Here is a 23,070-nt window from a genome sequence, read left to right as displayed (position 1 = left end):
CCAAAAGGCAGGAGTGGCTACTCAGGAGGAGGACGTCTCCTCGAGAGTAAGGCTTGAGAATAATTGGCCACTCCCTTAGCCTATTTAAGTCGCACGCCGTTAGTAAGTTTCTTGCTAGAAACAACTTGTAATTATCATCAGAGCATTTTTGGAAAAGTCTTATCGTGTCTTGCTTTCTGGGCTGGTTGCCAACTTTTGCCGGACTTTGGTTTATTCTTGCTACTTAATAAATTTGATAAGGACCATTGGTGTGTGTCTATATCCTCGGGAATCCGGAGCTGGGGCAGAACAGGACCCAAATTGTTGGGGGCAATATGCTGACTCTGTAAACTGCTTACAGGGAGCTGTAAATCACTGTGAAGCGGTATATAAGTTTAAGTGCTATTTCTTCCGAGGGAGGGAGGGAGGGAGGAAGGAAGGAATCCGTGGTGACACAGTGGCTAGAATGCAGTATTGCAGGCTAACTCTGCCCACAGCCAGGAAGTTCGATCCTGAGCAACTCAAGATTGACTCAGTCTTCCATCCTTCCGACGTCAGTAAAATGAGGATCCAGATTGTTGGGGGCAAGAGACTGACTCTGTAAACCGCTTAGAGTGGGCTGTAAAACACTGTGAAGCGGTATCTAAATCTAGGTGCTATTGCTATCTGGCTTAGAGATGGTGCCCTCAACTTACGACCAGCACCATGCCCGAAATTTCCATTGCTAAGCAAAGAGTTCTTTATAAAAATAACAAAGGCAGGGTAACACTAAAGAAATTAAAATTAAGAAAGAAAAGAAGAAAATATTCAGCAGTCATTTTGCAATTTAGGCTTGAGTTACTGAGATAAACTGCTGGATGAAACTCAACCTGGATTCTGGTTTTCATTTTTTGGTATTTTTCAGCCATGGTAGAAATTTTCTCATTGATGGATAGATTGTCATTTTGAACGCGGTCTTTCTATTTTAATCCTTTTGCTGCAAAGAGAGCGTGCATCCATTCAACGGCCTTGAGTCGCTTTTCGTAACATTGCAGAAAGTCCGATAAATCAGACTTGCTGGATACGAGATTGGCAGCGCATAAATTTCATATTTATAACAATTTTTTTTTAAAAAAAAATTTGATTTATATGCCGCCCTTCTCCGGAGACTCAGGGCGGCTTACAATGCGTTAAGCAATAGCCTGCATCCTTTTGTATATTTATACAAAGTCAGCTTATTGCCCCCACAAACTGGGTCCTCATTTAATCGACCTTAGAAAGGATGGAAGGCTGAGTCAACCTTGAGCCTGGCGAGATTCGAACCTGCAGAAATTGCAGGCAGCTGTGTTAATTACAGGGTGCATTAAACCACTGTACTACCAAGGCTCCTTACAATAATACAATAATACAATAATAATAAAAAATTGTCTTTTGAAGTTGCCCATCCCCCACTGAACGGAATTTAAAAAATGCATTAAATTTATGGATAAACTGTGGTTTATTTTTATTTATTTATTTTTTTGCTCCAGGTTTCTCTAAAATACACAGGGAAGTAAGTATGCGTTGAGGAAATTAGCCGGGTACAGATAGCCCCAGCCATTCGCTTAGTGACCATTCGAAGTTACAAAGGCACTGAAAAAAGGGACTTATGACCGTTTTCACACTTAACGACCGCTGCATCGTCCCTGCGGTCACGTGATCAAAATCCAGAGGCTTGGCAACTGACTCTTATTTATTTATTTATTTATTTATTTATTTATTTATTTATTTATTATTGAATTTCTATACCGCCCTTCTCCCTGAGGACTCAGGGCGGTGTACAGCCAGAGTTAAAAAAACATGCAGTACAAATATTAAAAAACAATTAAAAGATATATAAATTTGGCCCAATTAAAACTCCCTACCAATTAAAACATTTAAAATATTTAAAAAATTTCTTCTTAAGCCAGCCCGGCTTGCTTAAAAAAATGGGTTTTAAGGGCACGACGGAAGGCACCGAGGTCTTGGATTCTCCTTATCTCTGGGGGCAGTTGGTTCCAGAGGGTAGGTGCCCGCACAGAGAAGGCCCTCCCCCTGGGGGTCACCAGCCTGCACTGTTTGGCTGATGGCACCCTGAGGAGGCCCTCTCTGTGGGAGCGCACGGGTCGATGGGAGGTCGTCGGTAGCAGCAGGCGGTCTCGAAGATAGCTAGGCCCGATGCCATGGAGCGCTTTAAAGGTGATAACCAGCACCTTGAAGCGCACCCGGAAGACCACCGGGATCCAGTGCAGCTCACGCAGGAGCGGTGTTACATGGGAGTGCCATGCTGCTCCCGTCACTACCCGCGCTGCTGCGTTCTGGACCAGCTGGAGCCTCTGGATGCTCTTCAAGGGGAGCCCCATGTAGAGAGCGTTGCAGTAGTCAAGGCGAGAGGTGACGAGGGCGTGAGTGACTGTGCACAGGGAATCCCGATCAAGAAAGGGCCGCAACTGGCGAATCAGGCAAACCTGACAAAAGGTCCCCCTGGCAACAGCCGTCAGATGTTCCTCCAAGGACAGCTGCGTATCCAGGAGGACTCCCAGATTGCGAGCCCTTTCAGTGGGGGCCAAGGACTCGCCCCCAATAGTCAGTGATGGAGTCAACTGACTATATCGGGATGCCGGGAGCCACAGCCACTCAGTCTTGGAAGGGTTGAGCTTGAGCCTGTTCCTCCCCATCCAGATCCGCACGGCCTCCAGGCACTGGGACATCACTTCAAGGGCATCGTTGGGGTGGCCTGGGGTGGAGATGTACAGCTGGGTGTCATCAGCGTACTGGTGGTATCTCACCCCAAAGCCACGGATGATCTCGCCCAGCGGCTTCACATAAATGTTGAACTTATGTTGAATTTATTACGGTCGCAGTGTCATGGAGTCATGCAATCTCCTTCTGACAAGCAAAGCCAGATTCCCTTAACGACTGCATGATTCGCTTAATGACGGCAGTGGTTCTCTTCACAACCGGAGCAAAAAGGTCGTAAAATGGGGCAAAAAATCGCTTAATCACTGTCTCGCTTAGCAACGGAGTTTTCGGGCTCAATTGTGGCCGTAAATCAAGGACTACCTGCAGGGGTGAAATTCAGCCTTTTCTATCCTGTTCGGGTGACATGTGCGGACATCATGATGTCCCTTTTTTGCGATGCTTTTCAGCCTCTGCGCATGCGCAGAAGACTTTGTGCATAGGTGGACGATGTGTGTACATTTGCGAACCGGTAGGGAAGGTATAGGGACGCGGTGGCACAGTGGCTAAGCTTGTTGATTGAAAGGTCGGTAGTTCAGCGGTTTGAATCCCTAGTGCTGCGTAACGGGGTGAGCTCCCGTGACTTGTCCCAGCTTCTACCAACCTAGCAGTTCGAAAGCAGGTAAAAAAAGCAAGTAGAAAAATAGGGACCCCCTTTGGTGGGAAGGGAACAATGTTCCGTGCGCCTTTGGCGTTGAGTCATGCCGGCCACATGACCACGGAGACGTCTTCGGACAGCGCTGGCTCTTCGGCTTTGAACCAGAGATGAGCACCGCCTCCTAGAGTCGGGAACAACTAGCGCATATGTGCGAGGGGAACCTTTACCTTTTAGGGAAGGTAAGAGAATTTCACCCCTGACTACCAGGATATGTTTGGGGCGAAAAGCTACCAATTAACTGAGTAAATTAATTGAGGGATCAGTACGCCTCCCCAAGCCGAAAATCATGATATTAATTAAATAAATTTTAAAAATTCCTTCTCCCTTTAGAAGCTCATCGGTGGAGTTAATGAGTAAATATCACCTACTTTTATCTTCCTGACATGTCTGGAAATAGGTTAAGCCGACAGAGGATGACATGATTTCAAATAAATTAATAAAAAATTTCCTGGCGCTGATCTGCTGCTAATCCATTCCTTGCAATAATAACAAAGGTAGAGAGAACGATCGCAGCCCAGCCGACTTTGATATGCTTGTTTAAACAAAATTATTCGTCATTAATAATGCTGCCTTCCCTGCTTTTGTCTCTCGTTTCTCTGATTCCTTCCCCTTCCTTTCTTTCTATCCTCCTTACTCATTTAAAGTTTACCCCTGTGGAAGAAATGTATCGGCAAATCTTATTAAAATCCCAGTTCAAACGTTAGTTGTTTTCAAAAGGAATCCTATCTTCTAAAGAGGAGGACGCCGTAACGCAAGAGAAGAGTGAATTAAATCATAAAACAGGATTATATTTTCATTGCCGGGAGTCCTCGACTTGCCACCTTAAAATTTCTGCTGTTAACTGAGACAGTTTTTAATCGCAGTAGCAACAGCACTTAGACTTACATACCGCTTCATAGTAGAATAGCATAGAATAACAAGAGTCGGAAGGGACCTTTTTGCCATCGCGTGCCAAAAGTGGGGGGAGCGTGGTGGGGGGGTCACACGCGTGTGTGCCCACACACATAATTCAATGTGCCCCGCCACCCCCTGGTTCCCCCCGCTTTTGGCACGTGATGGTAGGCCCGTTTTTTGCCCTCCCCAGGCTCCAAAAGCTTTCTAGGAGCAAAAACGGCCTTCCCCACCCCCCCAGAGGCCCTCCGGAAGCTGGAAACGCCCCGTTTCCCAAGTTCCGGTGGGCCGTTTTTTGCCTTCTTCAGGCTCCAGAGGCTTTCTAGGAGCCTGGGGAGGGTGAAAACGCCCCCCCCAGAGGCCCTCCGGAAGCCGGAAACGCCCCGTTTCCCAAGTTCCGGTGGGCCGTTTTTTGCCTTCCTCAGGCTCCAGAGGCTTTCTAGGAGCCTGGGGAGGGCGAAAACGGCCTTCCCCACCCACCAAGAGGCCCTCCGGGAGCCGGAAACAGCCCATTTCCCAAGTTCCGGTGGGCCGCTTTTTGCCTTCCTCAGGCTCCAGAGGCTTTCTAGGAGCCTGGGGAGGGCGAAAACGGCCTTCCCCACACCCCCCAGAGGCCTTCCGGAAGCCGGAAATGCCCCGTTTCCCAAGTTCCGGTGGGCAGTTTTTTGCCTTCTTCAGGCTCCAGAGGCTTTCTAGGAGCCTGGGGAGGGCGAAAACGGCCTTCCCCACCCCCCCAGAGGCCCTCCGGAAGCCGGAAACGCCCCGTTTCCCAAGTTCCAGTGGGCCGTTTTTTGCCTTCCTCAGGCTCCAGAGGCTTTCTAGGAGCCTGGGGAGGGCGAAAACGGCCTTCCTCACCCTCCCAGAGGCCCTCCGGAAGCCGGAAACGGCCCGTTTCCCAAGTTCCGGTAGGCCGTTTTTTGCCTTCCTCAGGCTCCAGAGGCTTTCTAGGAGCCTGGGGAGGGCGAAAACGGCCTTCCCCACACCCCCCAGAGGCCCTCTGGAAGCCGGAAACGCCCCGTTTCCCAAGTTCCGGTGGGCAGTTTTTTGCCTTCTTCAGGCTCCAGAGGCTTTCTAGGAGCCTGGGGAGGGCGAAAACGGCCTTCCCCCCCCCAGAGGCCCTCCGGAAGCCGGAAACGCCCCGTTTCCCAAGTTCCGGTGGGCAGTTTTTTGCCTTCTTCAGGCTCCAGAGGCTTTCTAGGAGCCTGGGGAGGGCGAAAACGGCCTTCCCCACCCCCCCAGAGGCCCTCCGGAAGCCGGAAACGCCCCGTTTCCCAAGTTCCAGTGGGCCGTTTTTTGCCTTCCTCAGGCTCCAGAGGCTTTCTAGGAGCCTGGGGAGGGCGAAAACGGCCTTCCTCACCCTCCCAGAGGCCCTCCGGAAGCCGGAAACGGCCCGTTTCCCAAGTTCCGGTAGGCCGTTTTTTGCCTTCCTCAGGCTCCAGAGGCTTTCTAGGAGCCTGGGGAGGGCGAAAACGGCCTTCCCCACCCCACCAGAGGCCCTCCGGAGGCAGGAAACAGCCGTTTCCCAACTTCCAGTGGGACTGGAAGGCCCGAAAATCAGCTGGGCGGCGTGCATGCGCGCTGGAGCTGAGTTAGGGCAACGCTTGCGTGCCCACATATATGGCTCCGGGTGCCATCTGTGGCAGGCGTGCCATAGGTTCGCCATCACGGCCCTGTACCATTTCAGTACACTTTCTTCTTAAAAACCTCCCCACCTACAACTTCTGGAGGCAAGTTGTTCCGCTGGTTAATTGTTCTCACTTTTAGGAAGTTTCTCCTCAAATCCAGGTTGCTTCTCTTCTTGATTAGTTTCCATCCGTTGGTGCTTTGGAAAATAAATTGACCCCCTCGTCTTTGTGGCAACCCCTGAGATACTGGAACATTGATGCTTTACAGCCTTCTCTAAGATGTTTACAGAGTCAGCCTCTTGCCCCCAATAATCTGGGTCCTCATTTTACCCACCTCGGAAGGATAGAAGGTTGAGTCAATCTTGAGTCGGTCAGGATCGAATTTCCTGGCTGTGGGCAGAGTTACCTGCAATACTGCATTCTAGCCACTGTGCCACCAGATTCCTTCCTTCCTTCCTTCCTTCCTTCCTTCCTTCCTTCCTTCCTTCCTTCCTTCCTTCCTTCCTCTCCATCTGTTTCTCACTCTTTTCCTCTTCACTTTTCCTTCCTTCCCCTTTTCTCCGTTCTCCCACCCTCTATCTCTCCCTCTCTTTCCCTCTTCACTTTTCTTTCTTTCTTTCCTTCCTTCCTTCCTTCCTTCCTTCCTTCCTTCCTCTCCATCTGTTTCTCACTCTTTTCCTCTTCACTTTTCCTTCCTTCCCCTTTTCTCCGTTCTCACACCCTCTATTTCTCCCTCTCTTTCCCTCTTCACTTTTCTTTCTTTCTTTCCTTCCTTCCTTCCTTCCTTCCTTCCTTCCTTCCTTCCTTCCTTCCTTCCTTCCTTCTGTTTCTCACTCTTTTCCTCTTCACTTTTCCTTCCTTCCTCTTTTCTCCATTCTCCCACCCTCTATCTCTCTTTCTCTTTCCCTCTTCACTTTTCTTTCTTTCCTTCTTTCCTTCTTTCCTTCTTTCCTTCTTTCCTTCTTTCCTTCCTTCCTTCCTTCCTTCCTTCCTTCCTTCCTTCCTTCCTTCCTTCCTTCCTTCGCAATAGCACTTGGACTCGTATACCGCTTCACAGTGCTTTACAGCCCTCTCTAAGCGGTATACAGAGTCAGCCTCTTGCCCCCAACAATCTGGGTCCTCATCATACCAACCTCAGAAGGACGGAAAGCTCAGTCAGCCTTGAGCAGGTCAGGATCGAACTTCCTGGCTGTGGGCAGAGTTAACCTGCAATACTGCATTCTATAATTACTCTGCCACCATGGTGGACCATGGAGATGCTGCCATCTTGACTTAATTATTCTACTGTCCCTGCAACCTCTAGCAGGACATTCCCTTCCTTGTTGTCTCTTGTTGATATTTCACAGCATTTAAGCAATTATAGTCCTATGTCAGCTTCATTAAGGTTAATTGGATCAGCCTGTTTTTCTAATTGATTCATCTTACCCGTCATTGATCTAGCTGATTAGTCGGCTTGATCAGCTTGGTTTCACAGCTGAGCTGTAAAACCTGATGGTTGGGATGAAGACGATTGGATGGGTGTAGGGGCGGGTTTCAAAACCCATTGCGACTGGTTCACTTGCGCGCGCGTGCACAGAAGCGTCCGGGCAGGTGGGCGGGGCCTCCTGCCACTGCCGCTACCAGTTTGCCCGATCTGGAGCGAACTGGTAGCAACCCACCACTGGATGGGTGAGTTTGGCAGTGATCAAGGCGGAAGTCACAAAGCAAAAATACCCAGTCATGCTTCTCTTCTCTTCTCTTCTCTTCTCTTCTCTTCTCTTCTCTTCTCTTCTCTTCTCTTCTCTTCTCTTCTCTTCTCTTCTCTTCTCTTCTCTTCTCTCCTCTCCTCTCCTCTTCTCTTCTCTTCCTCTTCTCTTCTCTTCTCTTCTCTTCTCCTCTCCTCTTCTCCTCTACCCTCCCCTCCCCTCCCATATTCCATATTTTCTCTCTTCTCTTCTCCTCTCCTCTCCTCTCTTCTCCTCCTATTCCATTCCATTCCATTCCATTCCATTCCACTATTCTGTTCTGTTCTGTTCTGTTCTATTCTATTCTATTCTATTCTATTCTATTCTATTCTATTCTATTCTATTCCATTCCATTCCATTCCATTCCATTCCATTATTTTATTCTATTCTATTCTATTCTATTCTATTCTATTCTATTCTATTCTATTCCATTCCATTCCATTCCATTCCATTATTTTATTCTATTCTATTCTATTCTATTCTATTCTATTCTATTCTATTCTATTCTATTCTATTCTATTCTATTCTATTCCATTCCATTCCATTCCATTCCATTCCATTATTCTATTCTATTCTATTCTATTCTATTCTATTCTATTCTATTCTATTCTATTCTATTCTATTCTATTCTATTCTATTCTATTGCATTCCATTCCATTCCATTCCATTCCATTCCATTCCATTCCATTCCATTCCATTATTTTATTCTATTCTATTCTATTCTATTCTATTCTATTCTATTCTATTCTATTCTATTCTATTCTATTCTATTCTATTCCATTCCATTCCATTCCATTCCATTATTCTATTCTATTCTATTCTATTCTATTCTATTCTATTCTATTCTATTCTATTCTATTGCATTCCATTGCATTCCATTCCATTCCATTCCATTCCATTCCATTCCATTATTTTATTCTATTCTATTCTATTCTATTCTATTCTATTCTATTCTATTCTATTCTATTCTATTCTATTCTATTCTATTCTTATCCTATCCTCTTCCCATATTCTATTCTATTCTATTCTATTCTATTCTATTCTATTCTATTCTATTCTATTCTATTCTATTCTATTCCATTCCATTCCATTCCATTCCATTCCATTCTTCATTCCATTATTCTATTCTATTCTATTCTATTCTATTCTATTCTATTCTATTCTATTCTATTCTATTCTATTCTATTCCATTCCATTCCATTCCATTCCATTCTTCATTCCTCTATTCTATTCTATTCTATTCTATTCTATTCTATTCTATTCTATTCTATTCTATTCCATTCCATTCCATTCCATTCCATTCCATTCTTCATTCCTCTATTCTATTCTATTCTATTCTATTCTATTCTATTCTATTCTATTCTATTCTATTCTATTCTATTCTATTCTATTCTATTCCATTCCATTCCATTCCATTCCATTCCATTCTTCATTCCATTATTCTATTCTATTCTATTCTATTCTATTCTATTCTATTCTATTCTATTCTATTCTATTCTATTCTATTCTATTTTCCATTCCATTCCATTCCATTCCATTCTATTCATTGCTATCTGATCCCATCCCTTCCCATCCCATCCATCCCAGGAATGGCCAAAACAAGCTGAGTCTTCTCAAAACTCCTGGATGGTACTTTAGTCCTGCAAAGATAAAACTGTCCTTTGAAAATGGATGCTTATTTTCAAGAAGAAAAAAAAAACTCCAGGAAATAAACCAGAGCAGCAATTCCACTGAATGTCAGCAATATATTATTATTATTATGCTGAGTTACGGACTCGTTTTAAAGGGCCGGGAACCCTATTACATCCTGATTAACTGCCATTTTTCCCCCCTAACTGTCACATCCTGCCCTGCGCAGAGTTTTACATCAGGCCCTGACTGGCAATATCTTCTTTACAGAAAGGTCAAATCCTCTTTTTAGGACGGCACAATGTTTGGCAACTTCTTGGTTCAAGCTGTAGATTTTCTTCGGCATTTCCAAAGGGCACCGAGTCCTCAGCAAAATGCGGGCTCTCGCCAGAATGGAGCTGCCTGTGCAGAATTATGCAGCAAATAGAGGTAGTCCTCGACTTACGACCGCAATTGAGCCCAAAATGTACATCGCTAAGCGAGAAATTTCTTAAATGAGTTTTAAGTGAATCACAGCAGTTGTTAAATTAGTAACACGGTTGTTAAGCGAATCCTGCTTCCCCATGGACTTTGCTTGTCAGAAGGTCACAAAATGAGGATTACGTGGCCCCAGGAGGCTGCGTCCGTCATAAATAGCGTCCGTCATAAATATGAACCAGTTGTCAAGCCGCTTACTTTTATTCAGTCGTAAAGTGTGAAACATGGTCATAAGTCAACTTTTTTCTGTGCTGTTGTAACTTTGAGTGGTCCCTAAACGAACTGTTTTAAGTCGAGGACTTTCCTGTACTTACGACTGCTATTGGGACTTCACCCTCCCTCACTAGGCGATGTATATTAAGTGAGATGCGTCTAATTTTGGAAGTTTTTGGGCACAGTTGTTAAGTGAATCACTGCAGGATTCACGCAGTCGTTAAGCAAATCTGACTTCCTCATTGATGTTGCTTGTCGGAAGCTGGCTGGCAAGATCAGAAATTGTGATCATGTGATCCTGACTGTTGTAAACGGATGTTTGCTACGAGCGCCCGGATTTTGTTCATGTGAATGTGCAGAGTGCTGCAATGGTCGTAAGTCTGAGGACTGCTCTTAAGTCACTTTTTGGTTACAAGTTTGAACGGTCATTAAACAGATGGTTGTATGTTGAGGACTGGGCTACCTCTACAAGTCATCTTCGACTTATGATGGTAACTTTGGGCCCAGGAGAAGGATGTTTTCTATTCCTGCATTAGGCCAAAGTCTAATGCGAGACTGCATTAACTTTGGCCAAAAGTTAATGCAACAAACAAAGCAAAAACTGGGTGACTTTGGACTAATCCCCAGGAGATGGCGAGTTCTAGTTTCTCTGTAAGCACAAAAGCCCTCCTGGGCCAATCACCAGGCGACTGTGAGTTCTAGTTATACCTTAGATCTGAAAGCTGACTGGGTGACTGTGGGCCAATCACTAGGAGATGGTGAGTTCTAGTTTCTCCGTAAGCACAAAAGCCTTCCTGGGCCAATCACCAGGTGACTGTGAGTTCTAGTTATGCCTTAGATATGAAAGCTGACTGGGTGACTGTGGGCCAATAACTAGGAGATGGTGAGTTCTAGTTTCTTCGTAAGCACAAAAGCCCTCCTGGGCCAATCACCAGGCGACTGTGAGTTCTAGTTATGCCTTAGATATGAAAGCTGAGTGGGTGACTTTGGACCAATCCCCAGGAGATGGTGAGTTCTAGTTTCTCCGTAAGCACAAAAGCCCTCCTGGGCCAATCACCAGGCGACTGTGAGTTCTAGTTATGCCTTAGATATGAAAGGTGACTCGGTGACTGTGGGCCAATCACTAGGAGACAGTGAGTTCTAGTCCCCCCTTAGATATGAAAGCCGAGTGGGTGACTTTGGACCAATCCCCAGGAGATGGCGAGTTCTAGTTTCTCTGTAAGCACAAAAGCCCTCCTGGGCCAATCACCAGGCAACTGTGAGTTCTAGTTATGCTTTAGATATGAAAGCTGACAGGGTGACTGAGGGCCAATCACTAGGAGACAGTGAGTTCTAGTGCTGGGTGACTTTGGGCCAATAGCCAGGAAACTGTGAATTCTAGTCCTCTTTTAGGCATAAAAGCCAGCTGGATGACTTTGGGCCAATCACCAGGAGACCATGAGTTCTAGTCCCGTCTTAGGCATGAAAGCTTCCGGGTGATTCTGGGCCAGTCACCAGGAGATGGTGAGTTGTAGCCACGCCTTAGGTGTGAAGGCCGTCTGGGTTACTTTGGGCCAATCACCAGAAGGCAGTGAGTTCCAGTCCCGCTCTTAGGCAGGAAAGCTTATTGGGCCAGTCACACACTCTCAGCCCAACTCACCTCACAGGATTGTTGTTATGGGGAAAAATGGTAGGAGGTGTTCGCTGACTTGAGTTATTCATATAAACAAACTGACTTATTTTCTTTCCCCCTCTCCCACCCAGGCGAACAAACTGAGGACCAAAACTTTGCGGAATACATTAAACCCCGCTTGGAACGAAACCCTCACGTACTACGGGATCACCGACGAAGACATGATCCGCAAAACACTCAGGTGAGTCCGTGTCAGCCTTCCAGGTAAAGCAGACAGGGAACCACGACCAGGTGAGCTAATTCTACTTTATTATCAGTCTGCAAGTACAGAATCTTGCAAGTCAGAAAGTACAAATCTCCCTCGGTCTCTTTTATAGCCTGAGAAATCGTTTCTGAATCTCTTTTTCGGTCCATTATGCAGCTGAGGGCTCTGCTGTCCCTTATCTAATTGTTCCTTAGGCAGCTTTCCTTCCTCCGTCTGCCAAGGTCGTTCTCACATACCATAACAGATAGTCCTCGACGTACGACCACAATTGGGGCCAAAAGTTTCTGTTGCTAAATGAGACAGTTGTTCGGTGAATTTTGCCCCATTTTACGACCTTTCTTGCCACAGCTGTTAAATGAATCATTGCAGTTCTTAACACGATTGCTAAGTGAATCTGGCTTCCCCATTGACGCTGCTTGTCAGAAATTCGCAAAAGGTTATCATGTGACCCAGGGACAATGTGACGGCCATAAATATGAATCAGTTGCCAAGGGAAACTGCAACGGTCATAAATGTGAGTCTGTGAATCTGGCTCCTACATGGACAAAAATTTACATTGCTAAGTGAGAAATTTGTTAAGTGAGTTTTGCCCCATTTTACGACTTTTTCTTGCCACATTTGCTAAGTGAATCCCTGCACTTGTTAAATTAGTAACACCGTCGTTAAGTGAATCTGGCTCCCCCATGGACTTTGCTTGTCAAAAGGTCGCAAAAGGGGATCGCGTGACCCCGGGACACTGCAACCATCATAAATATGAGTCAGTTGCCAAGCGTCTGAATTTTGATCATGTGACCATAGGGATGCTGCGACCGTCGTAAGTGTGAAACATGGTTGTAAGTCACTTTTTTCAGTGCTGTTGTAACTTTAAACGGTCACTAAATGAACTGTCGTAAGTGGAGGACCGTCAGAGCCCTGTTCGACTTGCAAAATTGTGGATCGCGTGTCTGGCTTTTGAAGTGTTTTAAATCTCCTTTTGATGGATTATATCAAAACCAGTCAGAAGGAACTTCGTCTGCCCAGTGGCTAACCATTTTCCCAAAGCGTTAAATATATTTTCCCAGACAATGCCTGAGCTTAAAGCTGATTTATCTTTCCTTTCCCCAGCCAATTACTTAACTTATTTTCCCCCCTTTCTCATCTCAGTAAATTCTCAGCTTTTAGCAAAACTAAATTTAGAAAAAAAAAATAATAAATCCAGGAAACCACAGACCTATCAGCCTGACCTCAATACCAGGGAAGATTCTGGAAAAGATAATCAAGCAACGAATCAGCGAACACCTAGAAGCAAACCAAATAATAACCAAAAGCTAACACGGGTTTGTCAAAAGCAGATCACGCCAGACTAATCTTATTGCATTCTTTGACAAAGTGACAAAATTAGTGGACCAGAGAGAGGCTGTCGATATAATTTACTTGGACTTCAGTAAGGCATTTGATAAAGTAGACCATAACTTACTACTAGAAAAAGCAGGAAAATCTGGGTTATCTTTATCTTCTTTATCTTTATTTGATTTATATACCGCCCTACTCCCGAAGGACTCAGGGCGGTGAACAGCCAAACGATAAAATACATAAATGCAAAATTTAAAAACAGAATAAAACCGAATTAAACCATTTGGCCCAGACAGATTTAAAACACCCCAATCATTTAAAAACAGATTAAAATTTTAATATTAAAAAGAAAAGAGGGAAAAAGATTAGGCCAGGCCTGCCTGGTGGAATAAAAAGGTCTTAAGAGTGCAGCAGAAGGTGCGCAGATCCGGGATCCTCCGTATCTCCGGGGGGAGCTCATTCCAGGTAGTAGGTGCCCCCACAGAGAAGGCTCTCTCCCTAGGGGCCGCCAGTCGACATTGTTTGGCCAACGACACCCGGAGGAGTCCCTCTCTGTGGGAGCGTACCGGCCGGTGGGAGGCTATTGGTGGTAGTAGGCGGTCCTGTAGATAACCAGGTCCTAAGCCATGGAGCGCTCTAAAGGTGGTAACCAAAACCTTGAAGCGCACTCGGAAGACCACTGGGAGCCAGTGCAGCTCGCGCAGGAGAGGCGTTACATGGGAGCGCCACGTCGCTCCCATCACCACCCGGTTAGGCAGCATCACCACCAGATGGATTCGAAACTGGCTGATCAACTGCACTCAACGAGTGGTCCTCAGTGGAACTGCATCTACATGGAGGGAGGGATGCAGTGGGGTACCCCAAGGCTCTGTTTTAGGCCCAGGACTCTTCAACATCTTCATCAATGACTTGGACGAGGGGATAGATGGGGAACTCATCAAATTTACAGATGACACCAAGCTGGCAGGAATAGCCAACACTCTGGAAGATAGGCTCAGGATACAGAAGGATCTGGACAGAGTTGAACATTGGGTGCCATCTAACGAAATGAAATTCAAGGGTGAAAAAAGGAAGATTCTACATTTACGCAAGGAAAACGAAATGCACAGGTACAGTATATGTGGTACCTGGCTCAATAGTAGCAACCATGAGAGGGATCTTGGAGTCCTAGTGGACAACCGTTGAAATATGAGCCAGCCGTGTGCAGCAGTTGCCAAAAAAGCCAACACAGTTCTAGGCTTCATCAACAGAGGGATGGAATCCAGATCACGTGAAGTGTTAATGCCACTTTATAAGGCCTTGGTAAGGCCATACTTGGAATCCTGCATCCAGTTTTGGTTGCCACGATGTAAAAAAGATGTGGAGACTCTAGAAAGAGTGCAGAGAAGAGCAACAAAGAGGATTAGGGGACTGGAGGCTAAAGCATAGGAAGAACGGTTGCAGGAACTGAGTATGTCTAGTTTAATGAAAAGAAGGACTAGGGGAGATATGATAGCAGTGTTAAAATATCTCAGGGGCTGCCCCAAAGAAGAGGGAGTCAAGTTATTCTCCAAAGCACCTGAGGGCAGGACAAGAAGCAATGGGTGGAAACCAATCAAGGAGAGAAGCAACCTAGAACTAAGGAGAAATTTCCTGACAGTGAGAACAATTAACCAGTGGAACGACTTGCCACCAGAAGTTGTGAATGCTCCAACACTGGACGTTTTCAATAAGAGATTGGATAGCCATTTGTCTGAAGTGGTGTAGGGTTTCCTGCCTAAGCAGGGGGTTGGACTAGAAGACCTCCAAGGTCCCTTCCAACTTCTATTCTATTCTATTCTATTCTATTCTATTCTATTCTATTCTATTCTATTCTATTCTATTCTAACACATTTTTCTCCCCTTTCTCATCTCGGTAAATTCTCAGCTTTTAGCAAAGCTACATTGTTTTACCTGGAAAGACGCCGGGGCCATTCCCGGTTGTTGAAAATGCAAATTTTCCATTTTGATTTGCTCGTAACTCTGCCACATCCTAATCTGGCAATTTGAAAGATGACGGCTGGATGCTGTCGGAGCCGCAGTAAACTAAATTTTAATTTCAACGGGATTTTCACTTTTAAATGTCCCTGCTTTGTATTTTTATTAAGTGGTTTTAAGGCTGGAGATGTTTTAAACAGAGAACGGAGTAATAAAATACAAATCAGGGGTTTAAAATGAAGACATAAAATACCCACTGGGGATTTAAAAATGTCAAGGAAATTATCACTTGCTAATATACCATTACGTAGCTGTAAATAATTGAGGCTGCTCGAAGCACGCGATGGGAGGCATGTACTGTAAATTTGATAATAATAAAAATTAAAAAACAAGTACAGGTACTTCTTTTTTTTTTTTTTTTAATTTGATTTATATGCCGCTCTTCTCCGGAGACTCAGGGCGGCTTACAGTGCATTAAGCAATAGCCTTCATACTTTTTGTATATTTATACAAAGTCAGCTTATTGCCCCCACAAACTGGGTCCTCATTTAACCTACCTTAGAAAGGTAGGTTCTTGACTTACAACCATTAGTTTAATGACGGTTCAAAGTTACAACGGCACTGAAAAAAGTGAATTATGACCGTTTTTCACACTTACGACCGTTGCAGCGTCCTCATAGTCACGTGATCAAAATTCGGATGTTTAGCGACCGATCTGTATTTATGACGGTTGCCATGTCCCCAGGGTCACATGATCCCCTTTTGCCACCGTCTGACGAGCAAAGTCAACGGGGAAGCCAGATTCACTTAACAACCATGTTACTAACTTAACAACTGCAGTGATTCATTTAACAACCATGGCAAAAAAAATCGTGAAATGAGGGAAAACTCACTCAGCAACAGAAATGTTAAGCTCAATTGTAGTCAGAAGTTGAGGACTTCCAGTATACAGGTAATCCTCGACTTACAACGAGATGACTGTTCAAACTTACGACTTCCAGTATACAGGTAGTCCTAGACTTACAACGAGATGACTGTTCACACTTACGACAGCACTGAAAAAAAGGGACTTATTATGACCATTTTCCCCACTTATGAACCTTCCAGCATCCCCCCCCATGATCCTGTGATCAAAATTCAGACACTTGGCAATTGACTCCCGGGGTCATGTGATCCCCTTTTGCGACCTTCTGACAAGCCAAGTTCATGGGGAAGCTGGATTCACTTAACAACGGTGTTACTCCCTTAACAACTGCAACGGTTCACTTAACAACTGTGGCAAGAAAAGTCGTAAAACGGGGCAAAACTCACTTCACAAATGTCTCACTGTACAAAAGAAAGTTTGGGCTTCTTTTGGTCGTAGGTCGAGGACTACCTGTTACCCAGTACCACTTTAAGTGACTAAGAACTCCAGAGAGGTTGCGATGAGTTTGTATGTGTGAATAATGCGATATTCAATTTAACGCAAATTGCAAATTGATACCAGGAGGTGTTTAATGTGCCCCAGATCCACTTAATGTGAGATGAACACGTGGGGTGGGGGTTTGAGCCTGCTAATTTTCTTCCTTGCAAAATGAGGAAAAACAAACTTTCGTCGGGGGAAAAATGGTACAAGTTTTTTTTTTTTAAAAAAAGAAATCTTGTTTTTGTCAGTGTCGGCTTATCTTTCCGAAAAAGGTTTGGATTTTTGGTTATCCTTTGCATTCTCTAAACAGCCCTGTGAGTCCGTTAACTGTCAGTTTAAATTATATGTTATTTATTTAATCTGTTACTGACATATCTCATGAATAGACATATAAACATTGACGTATAAAAAAAATGTATTGCCTATTTTCATTGAGCTGATGGATGGATGGATGGATGGATGGATGGATGGATGGATGGATAGATAGATAGATAGATAGACAGACAGATATGGATGAATGGATGGATGGATGGATGGATAGATAGATGGATGAATGATGGATGGATAGGTGATAGATAAGATAGATAGATAGATAGATAGATGAATAGATGGATGGATGGATAGATGGATGGATAGATAGATATGGATGGATAGATAGCTATGGATGAATAGATAGATAGCTATGGATGAATAGATAGATAGATAGATAGATAGATAGATAGATAGATAGATAGATAGATGGATGAATAGATGATGGATGAATAGATAGATAGAGATGAATAGATGGATGGATGAATAGATGGATAGAAAGATAGATAGATGGATGGATGGATGGATGGATGGATGGATGGATGGATGGATGAATAGATGGATAGATGAATGGATGGATGGATGGATAGGTGATAGATAGATAGATATGGATGAAAAGATGGATGGATGGATGGATGGATGAATAGATGGATAGATGGATGGATGGATAGGTGATAGATAGATAGATAGATGAATAGATGGATGGATGAATAGATGGATGGATGAATAGATGGATGGATAGATAGATATGGATGAATAGATGGATGGATGAATAGATGGATGGATAGATAGATATGGATGAATGGATAGATGAATAGATGGATAGATGGATGGATGGATGGATGGATGGATAGATGATAGATAGATAAATAGATAGATAGATATATGGATGGACGGATGGACGGTTGGATGGATAGGTAGGTAGGTAGGTAGGTAGAAGGACAGAGAAACAGACGGACAGATGATAAGGGGTCCTTGGTGTTCTCTGAGCTTGCTGGTTTTCTTGCAAACGTTTCCTTAGCCTAACAAGGTAACCTCATCAGTGCTTGATGCTGCTACCTAATAAGGGTAATAAAACGTCTGCAAGAAAACCAGCAAGCTCAGAGAGCACCAAGGACCCCCTCAGTCTGACTAATTTAACGCTGACAGCGATTCACTTCACTGCGGCAAGCAAGGTCGTAAAACGGGGCAAAACTCACCGAACCAACGTTTCACTTAAGCAACCGAAATCTGGGGGCCCAATAATTGCGGTCGTCAGTCCAGGATTACCTGTACTCTTGATAGGTTTTGTAGAATTTAGATTTTTGTTGTTGCAAAAATGCTTTGCTTTGAGATCTCACCCCGTTCTCCCTCCGGGCTCATGAAATCAAAACTTTGCGTGTGGCCTTTAGACCCATAATTTATTCGGGGTCTTCTCACCTAAGACCTGGACATGCTTTATCAGCAGCAGGTCAGGATAATAGTTGGTCATCCTTTTTTTTTTTTGCATGCTTTTCCGGCTCTCGCCCATAAATCCCCCGTGACAGCTGCTTGATATACGGGAAAGGAGCGTGAAGGTGTGCAGTATCTTCTCCGGGCACTTTTATCTCCTGTAGAAGTGCACGTGGGCCGCAGGAGTGTGAGGCGCGAGATTAAAGAGGCCTGCGAAGGGAGATCGAGGCAGGTTGGAGAAGCGTAGGAGACCGAATCTGTTAAGGATATTCTTGGCTCATAACCGATGTTATGGGTTATTGAGCAGAGTACCCGTTGAGTATGCACATGAAAGCGGCTGAGAGTGAGTAACCACAGTTAATATACTGACACACTGAGTTGTGGTAGTGTTTTACTTTTAGAAGAAAGTGAAGCCAAGTCCAAAGTCCAAAATCCAACTCGTACACAGATAAGGCGATAGTTAAAATACCAATTCAGGGATATTCCAAGTACAAAGTCTTCTTACCAGTTGTTGTCATTATACAATAAAACAGTTCTTCTCGAGTTTCAAACAAGAACAAGTTTAGTATTAAAACATTCAGTAAATAGTAGAAAGCAACAAGTAGCAATGATCAAACAGTGATCATGCAGAGAGATCAGGTAGAGAGTAACAGCAAATAAGGAGGAACCACTCCTGCCTTTTGGCAGCTCTGCGCGCCCATGCATCGAGAAGAGGCTCCTCCTCTTCTTCCTCTTCACTTATAGGAGTTTCTGAAGGCCCTGGCTGAATCCCCGCCTCTGGCACCACATCTTCTCCAGCCTCCTCATTGTCCGACTCGAATGCCAGCTGCACAGGCTGCTGGCGCAGCACCACACCAGCCTCCTCGCTGTCGGAATCAGCTACTAGCTGCACAGGCCGCTGACGGGCCACAACACAGAGTGGGCAAAGCTCAAAAATTGGAAAAATGAGGGCCCTGTACAGATAGTCCTCAACTTACAACCACAGTTGAGCCCAAAATTTCTGTTGCTATGTGAGACAGTCGTTAAGTGAGTTTTGACCCATTTTACGACCTTTCTTGCCACAGTTGTTGAGGATTCCTTCCACCTGTATCCTTACCTTGCTCCCCGGAAGGAAAGGAAAAATGCCAACCTGGTAAAAACGCCTCCCAGTATTTTCCCCAGAATGCAATGCAATGCTTCTCACGTTGCTTCCGCTTTCCAAACAAAATCACATAACCTATCGCTCCGCCTTCCACGTGCGGACTGCAACTCCCATCATCCTCAGCCAGCACGGGTTTGGAGAAAGGCTGATGTGCCGTTTCTCCTTGCCTTTAGAAACGCTGGCAGTCGGTGCATGAAATGTTGAGGACTAAAAACTTTTGCAGTCGCGTCCGCCAAGATTGCTCAGACTGTGGTATAAATCGGCAGGAGCATCATGGCTCCCCACGACTCCCCGAACATTTGCTTTCCCCCCCCTTTTTTTTTTTGGAAGGACTGTTCATCTTATTAAATTTTGCAATCAGTGGTTAAGACGGCAACACACGCGACTGTTGTTATTCCCTGGGCTCCTGCTGGGGCTGTTGGTGCTTAATTGTGTTTTTTTTTTTCTGAAAAGCTCCCAATTCTTTTTAGCCATGGAAATTGGTTGAAAAAGCAAATTGCAGCTCTTCCCGACATAGCTTGAATGCAAAGGAGACATGGAGTGCATAATATTGAAACAGGATATAGACTTCTAACACGTATAAAGATAAGTTACAATCCTAGCTTTGAAAGGGGTCTGGAATATTTTGGTTTACATATACTGTGTTTCCCCAAAAATAAGACCGGGTCTTATATTAATTTTTGCTCCAAAAGACCCATTAGGGCTTATTTTCTGATTAGGGCATATTTTGGGGGAAAATATGGTACTAAATGCATCCATCTGGCTGACAATCTTAACTGGGGCTTATTTTGGGGGTAGGGCTTATATTACGAGCATCCTGAAAAATCATGCTAGGGCTTATTTTCTGGTTAGGGCTTATTTTGGGGAAAATACGGTACTAAATGCATCCATCTGGCTGACAATCTTAACTGGGGCTTATTTTGGGGGTAGGGCTTATATTACGAGCATCTGAAAAATCATGCTAGGGCTTATTTTCTGATTAGGGCTTATTTTGGGGGAAATACGGTACTAAATGCATCCATCTGGCTGACAATCTTAACTGGGGCTTATTTTGGGGGTAGGGCTTATACTACGAGCATCCTGAAAAATCATGCTAGGGCTTATTTTCTGATTAGGGCTTATTTTGGGGGAAATACGGTACTAAATGCATCCATCTGGCTGACAATCTTAACTGGGGCTTATTTTGGGGGTAGGGCTTATATTACGAGCATCTGAAAAATCATGCTAGGGCTTATTTTCTGATTAGGGCTTATTTGGGGGGAAATACGGTACTAAATGCATCCATCTGACTGACAATCTTAACTGGGGCTTATTTTGGGGTAGGGCTTATATTACGAGCATCCTGGGAAAAAATCATGCTAGGACTTATTTTCTGGTCTTTACTTTCAGGGAAACAGGGTAGTCCTCAATTTACAACCGTTCATTTACTGACCATTTGAAATTACAACGGCACTGAAAAAAAGAGACTTTCTCACACTTACGAGCGTTTGCAGCGTCCCCGTAGTCATGTGATCAAAATTCGGACCCTTGGCAAGTGACTCGTATTTATGATGGGTGCCGTGTCCTGAGGTCATGTGATCTCCTTTTGCGACCTTCGGGCAAGCAAAGTCAAGGTGGAAGCCAGATTCACTTAACAACTGTGTTATTGATTTTACAACTGCATGGATTCAGTTAACAACGGTGGCAAGAAAGGTCGTAAAATGGGGGCAAAACTCATTTCTCTCACTTAGCAACAGAAAGCTTGGGCTCAATTGTGGTGGTAAGTCGAGGACTCCCTGTACAGATAGTCCTTGACTTACGACTACCACTGAGCACAAAAACGTTCCGTTGCTAAGCAAGGCAGTTGTTGAGTGAGTTTTGCCTCATTTTACCACCTTTCTTGCCACAGTTGAATCACCGCAGTTGTTCAGTGAATCACGTGGTTGTTAAGTGAGTCCGGTTTCCCACATTGACTTTGCTTGTTGGGATCGCATGACCCCCAAGACAGTGCAACTGTCATAAGTACATAAGCCTCCAGAGTTTAGTTACATGACCGTGAGGATGCTGTGATGGTCATAAGTGTGAGGACTGGTCCTAAGTCATTTTTGTCAGTGCCATTGTAACTTCAAACAGTCACTAAATGAATCGTTGCAGGTGGTGTGTGAGTAGAATTGCTGAGAACCAACAGGGAGGCTTGGACTCAGAGAGAGAGGCAAACTTGAATTGTTTTAACTTTTTCAAGGCCAACCCTCCTGTCCTGCCCCAGCTACGGACCCCAAAGAACGCAGCACACACAAAGTCCGTTCAAACCTTAGTTTACTAAATAAACCAGTTTTTTACAATAACGTTAATTAACTGCATTAACAGCTGCCAAGAATTCAAAGAATAATAACTGAAAGCTTACTGTGGTTGGCAGAATGCCCAGAAGCAATTTGCAGGAAGCTGATAAGATAAGCAAGACAAGACACGATGGTATGTGAACGAAGTTGTTCTCTGCAAATTGGTTCAGTTGGCGTTCCTCCTTAAATAGGCTAAGGGAGTCGCCAATTATCCCCAAGCCTTACTCTCGAGGAGACCTCCTCCTGAGGAGCCACTCCTGCCTTTTGGCAGCTCTGCGCGCCCGTGCATCGAGAAGAGGCTCCTCCTCTTCATCCTCTTCACTTAAGGGAGCTTCTGGAGGTTCTGAAGGCCCTGGCTGAATCCCCGCCTCTGGCGCCACATCTTCTCCAGCCTCCTCACTGTCCGACTCGAGTGCCAGCTGCACAGGCTGCTGGCGCAGCACCACACCAGCCTCCTCGCTGTTGGAATCAGCTACTAGCTGCACAGGCCGCTGACGGGCCACAACACTTCCTGGGAATGGCATGCACGGAGCACCTGGACCAGAGATGTTCTCAAAACATCTTCCTGGCCAATGATAGGAGTATATTAGACTGACTACTGAGGGATGGGCTCTAGGACTATTTTCAATTTGTCTTTCCACACGCATTTGCTTCAGTCCTTGCCCGACTTTTGCTGCGTTCAGTAAAAGGCAGTTAGTAAAAGTGCCTCTTCTCTAAATCCATGGAGTCGAGGGTTTTCTTTCCTAGGAATTGATCGGAGGCAGCACTGACAGTAAGTCGGGGACTGTCTGAACTCCCCCACCTCTTCTCTCGGTTTAAGCTTCCAGCTTTTCGATGCCTGTTTGTCTTCGTAAACTTTCTTGCGGGCTCCTGTGAATCTAAAGCAGCCGATATAAAATATCGTGCCAACTTCTCGCCTTCACAGGAACCTGGAATTTATTTATCACCCTTTGGGTGTTAATGAACTGTGATGCTGACCTCATAAAGATTCATAAAGGACAAGTTAGAGCGCAAAATTTTTCTAGGTCAGGAAAATGACTTAGAAATATGTGCCACCATAGATTGTGGGTGAATTCAATAGAGTTGATGTGAAACCTTTTGTGTTTCACAGGACTCCTTGGCAGAATCGGAAATCTAAGTCCACGGGATTCTGTGAGAGAGCATTCCTTCCTAACATCAGCATGAACTAGTCCCATTAAAAAAATCATATGAAATCATAGAAATAGAAGTAGAATCATAGAGCTGGAAGGGAGCTTGGAGGTCTTCTAGTCCAACCCCTTGCTCAAGCAGGTGACCCTATACCCGTGATGGCGAACCTATGACACGTGTGCCACAGGTGGCATGCATAGCTATATCAGTGGGCACGCAA

The 23,070-nt window shown here is 44.8% G+C and overlaps 2 protein-coding genes across 3 annotated transcripts in view; one reads left to right on the top strand and one right to left on the bottom strand.

The window, feature by feature from the left end:
- Positions 1–23,070, top strand: part of DOC2B (double C2 domain beta) — a 174,315-nt gene that overhangs the window by 84,336 nt on the left and 66,909 nt on the right. For both annotated transcript variants that reach the window (XM_087883454.1, XM_060693248.2), the window contains one exon: positions 11,676–11,785. In XM_087883454.1, the coding sequence (XP_087739580.1) occupies positions 11,676–11,785 (110 nt within the window). The remainder of the gene's footprint in view (positions 1–11,675; positions 11,786–23,070) is intronic.
- On the bottom strand, positions 13,942–14,543 carry LOC148116997 (uncharacterized; the record flags this gene model as incomplete). The annotated part of the gene is given in 2 exon segments (XM_087882209.1): positions 13,942–14,363; positions 14,366–14,543. Coding segments are annotated over 2 exon segments (600 nt in total), but the record flags the coding sequence as incomplete, so codon positions are not given.

This window comes from Pantherophis guttatus, chromosome 1 (genome assembly GCF_059756535.1).
Source record: "Pantherophis guttatus breed Tessera chromosome 1, ASM5975653v1, whole genome shotgun sequence".
Lineage (NCBI taxonomy): Eukaryota > Metazoa > Chordata > Lepidosauria > Squamata > Colubridae > Pantherophis > Pantherophis guttatus.
The sequence above is the reverse complement of the archived record's forward strand: the minus strand, read 5'-3'. Positions and strand labels throughout refer to the sequence as shown.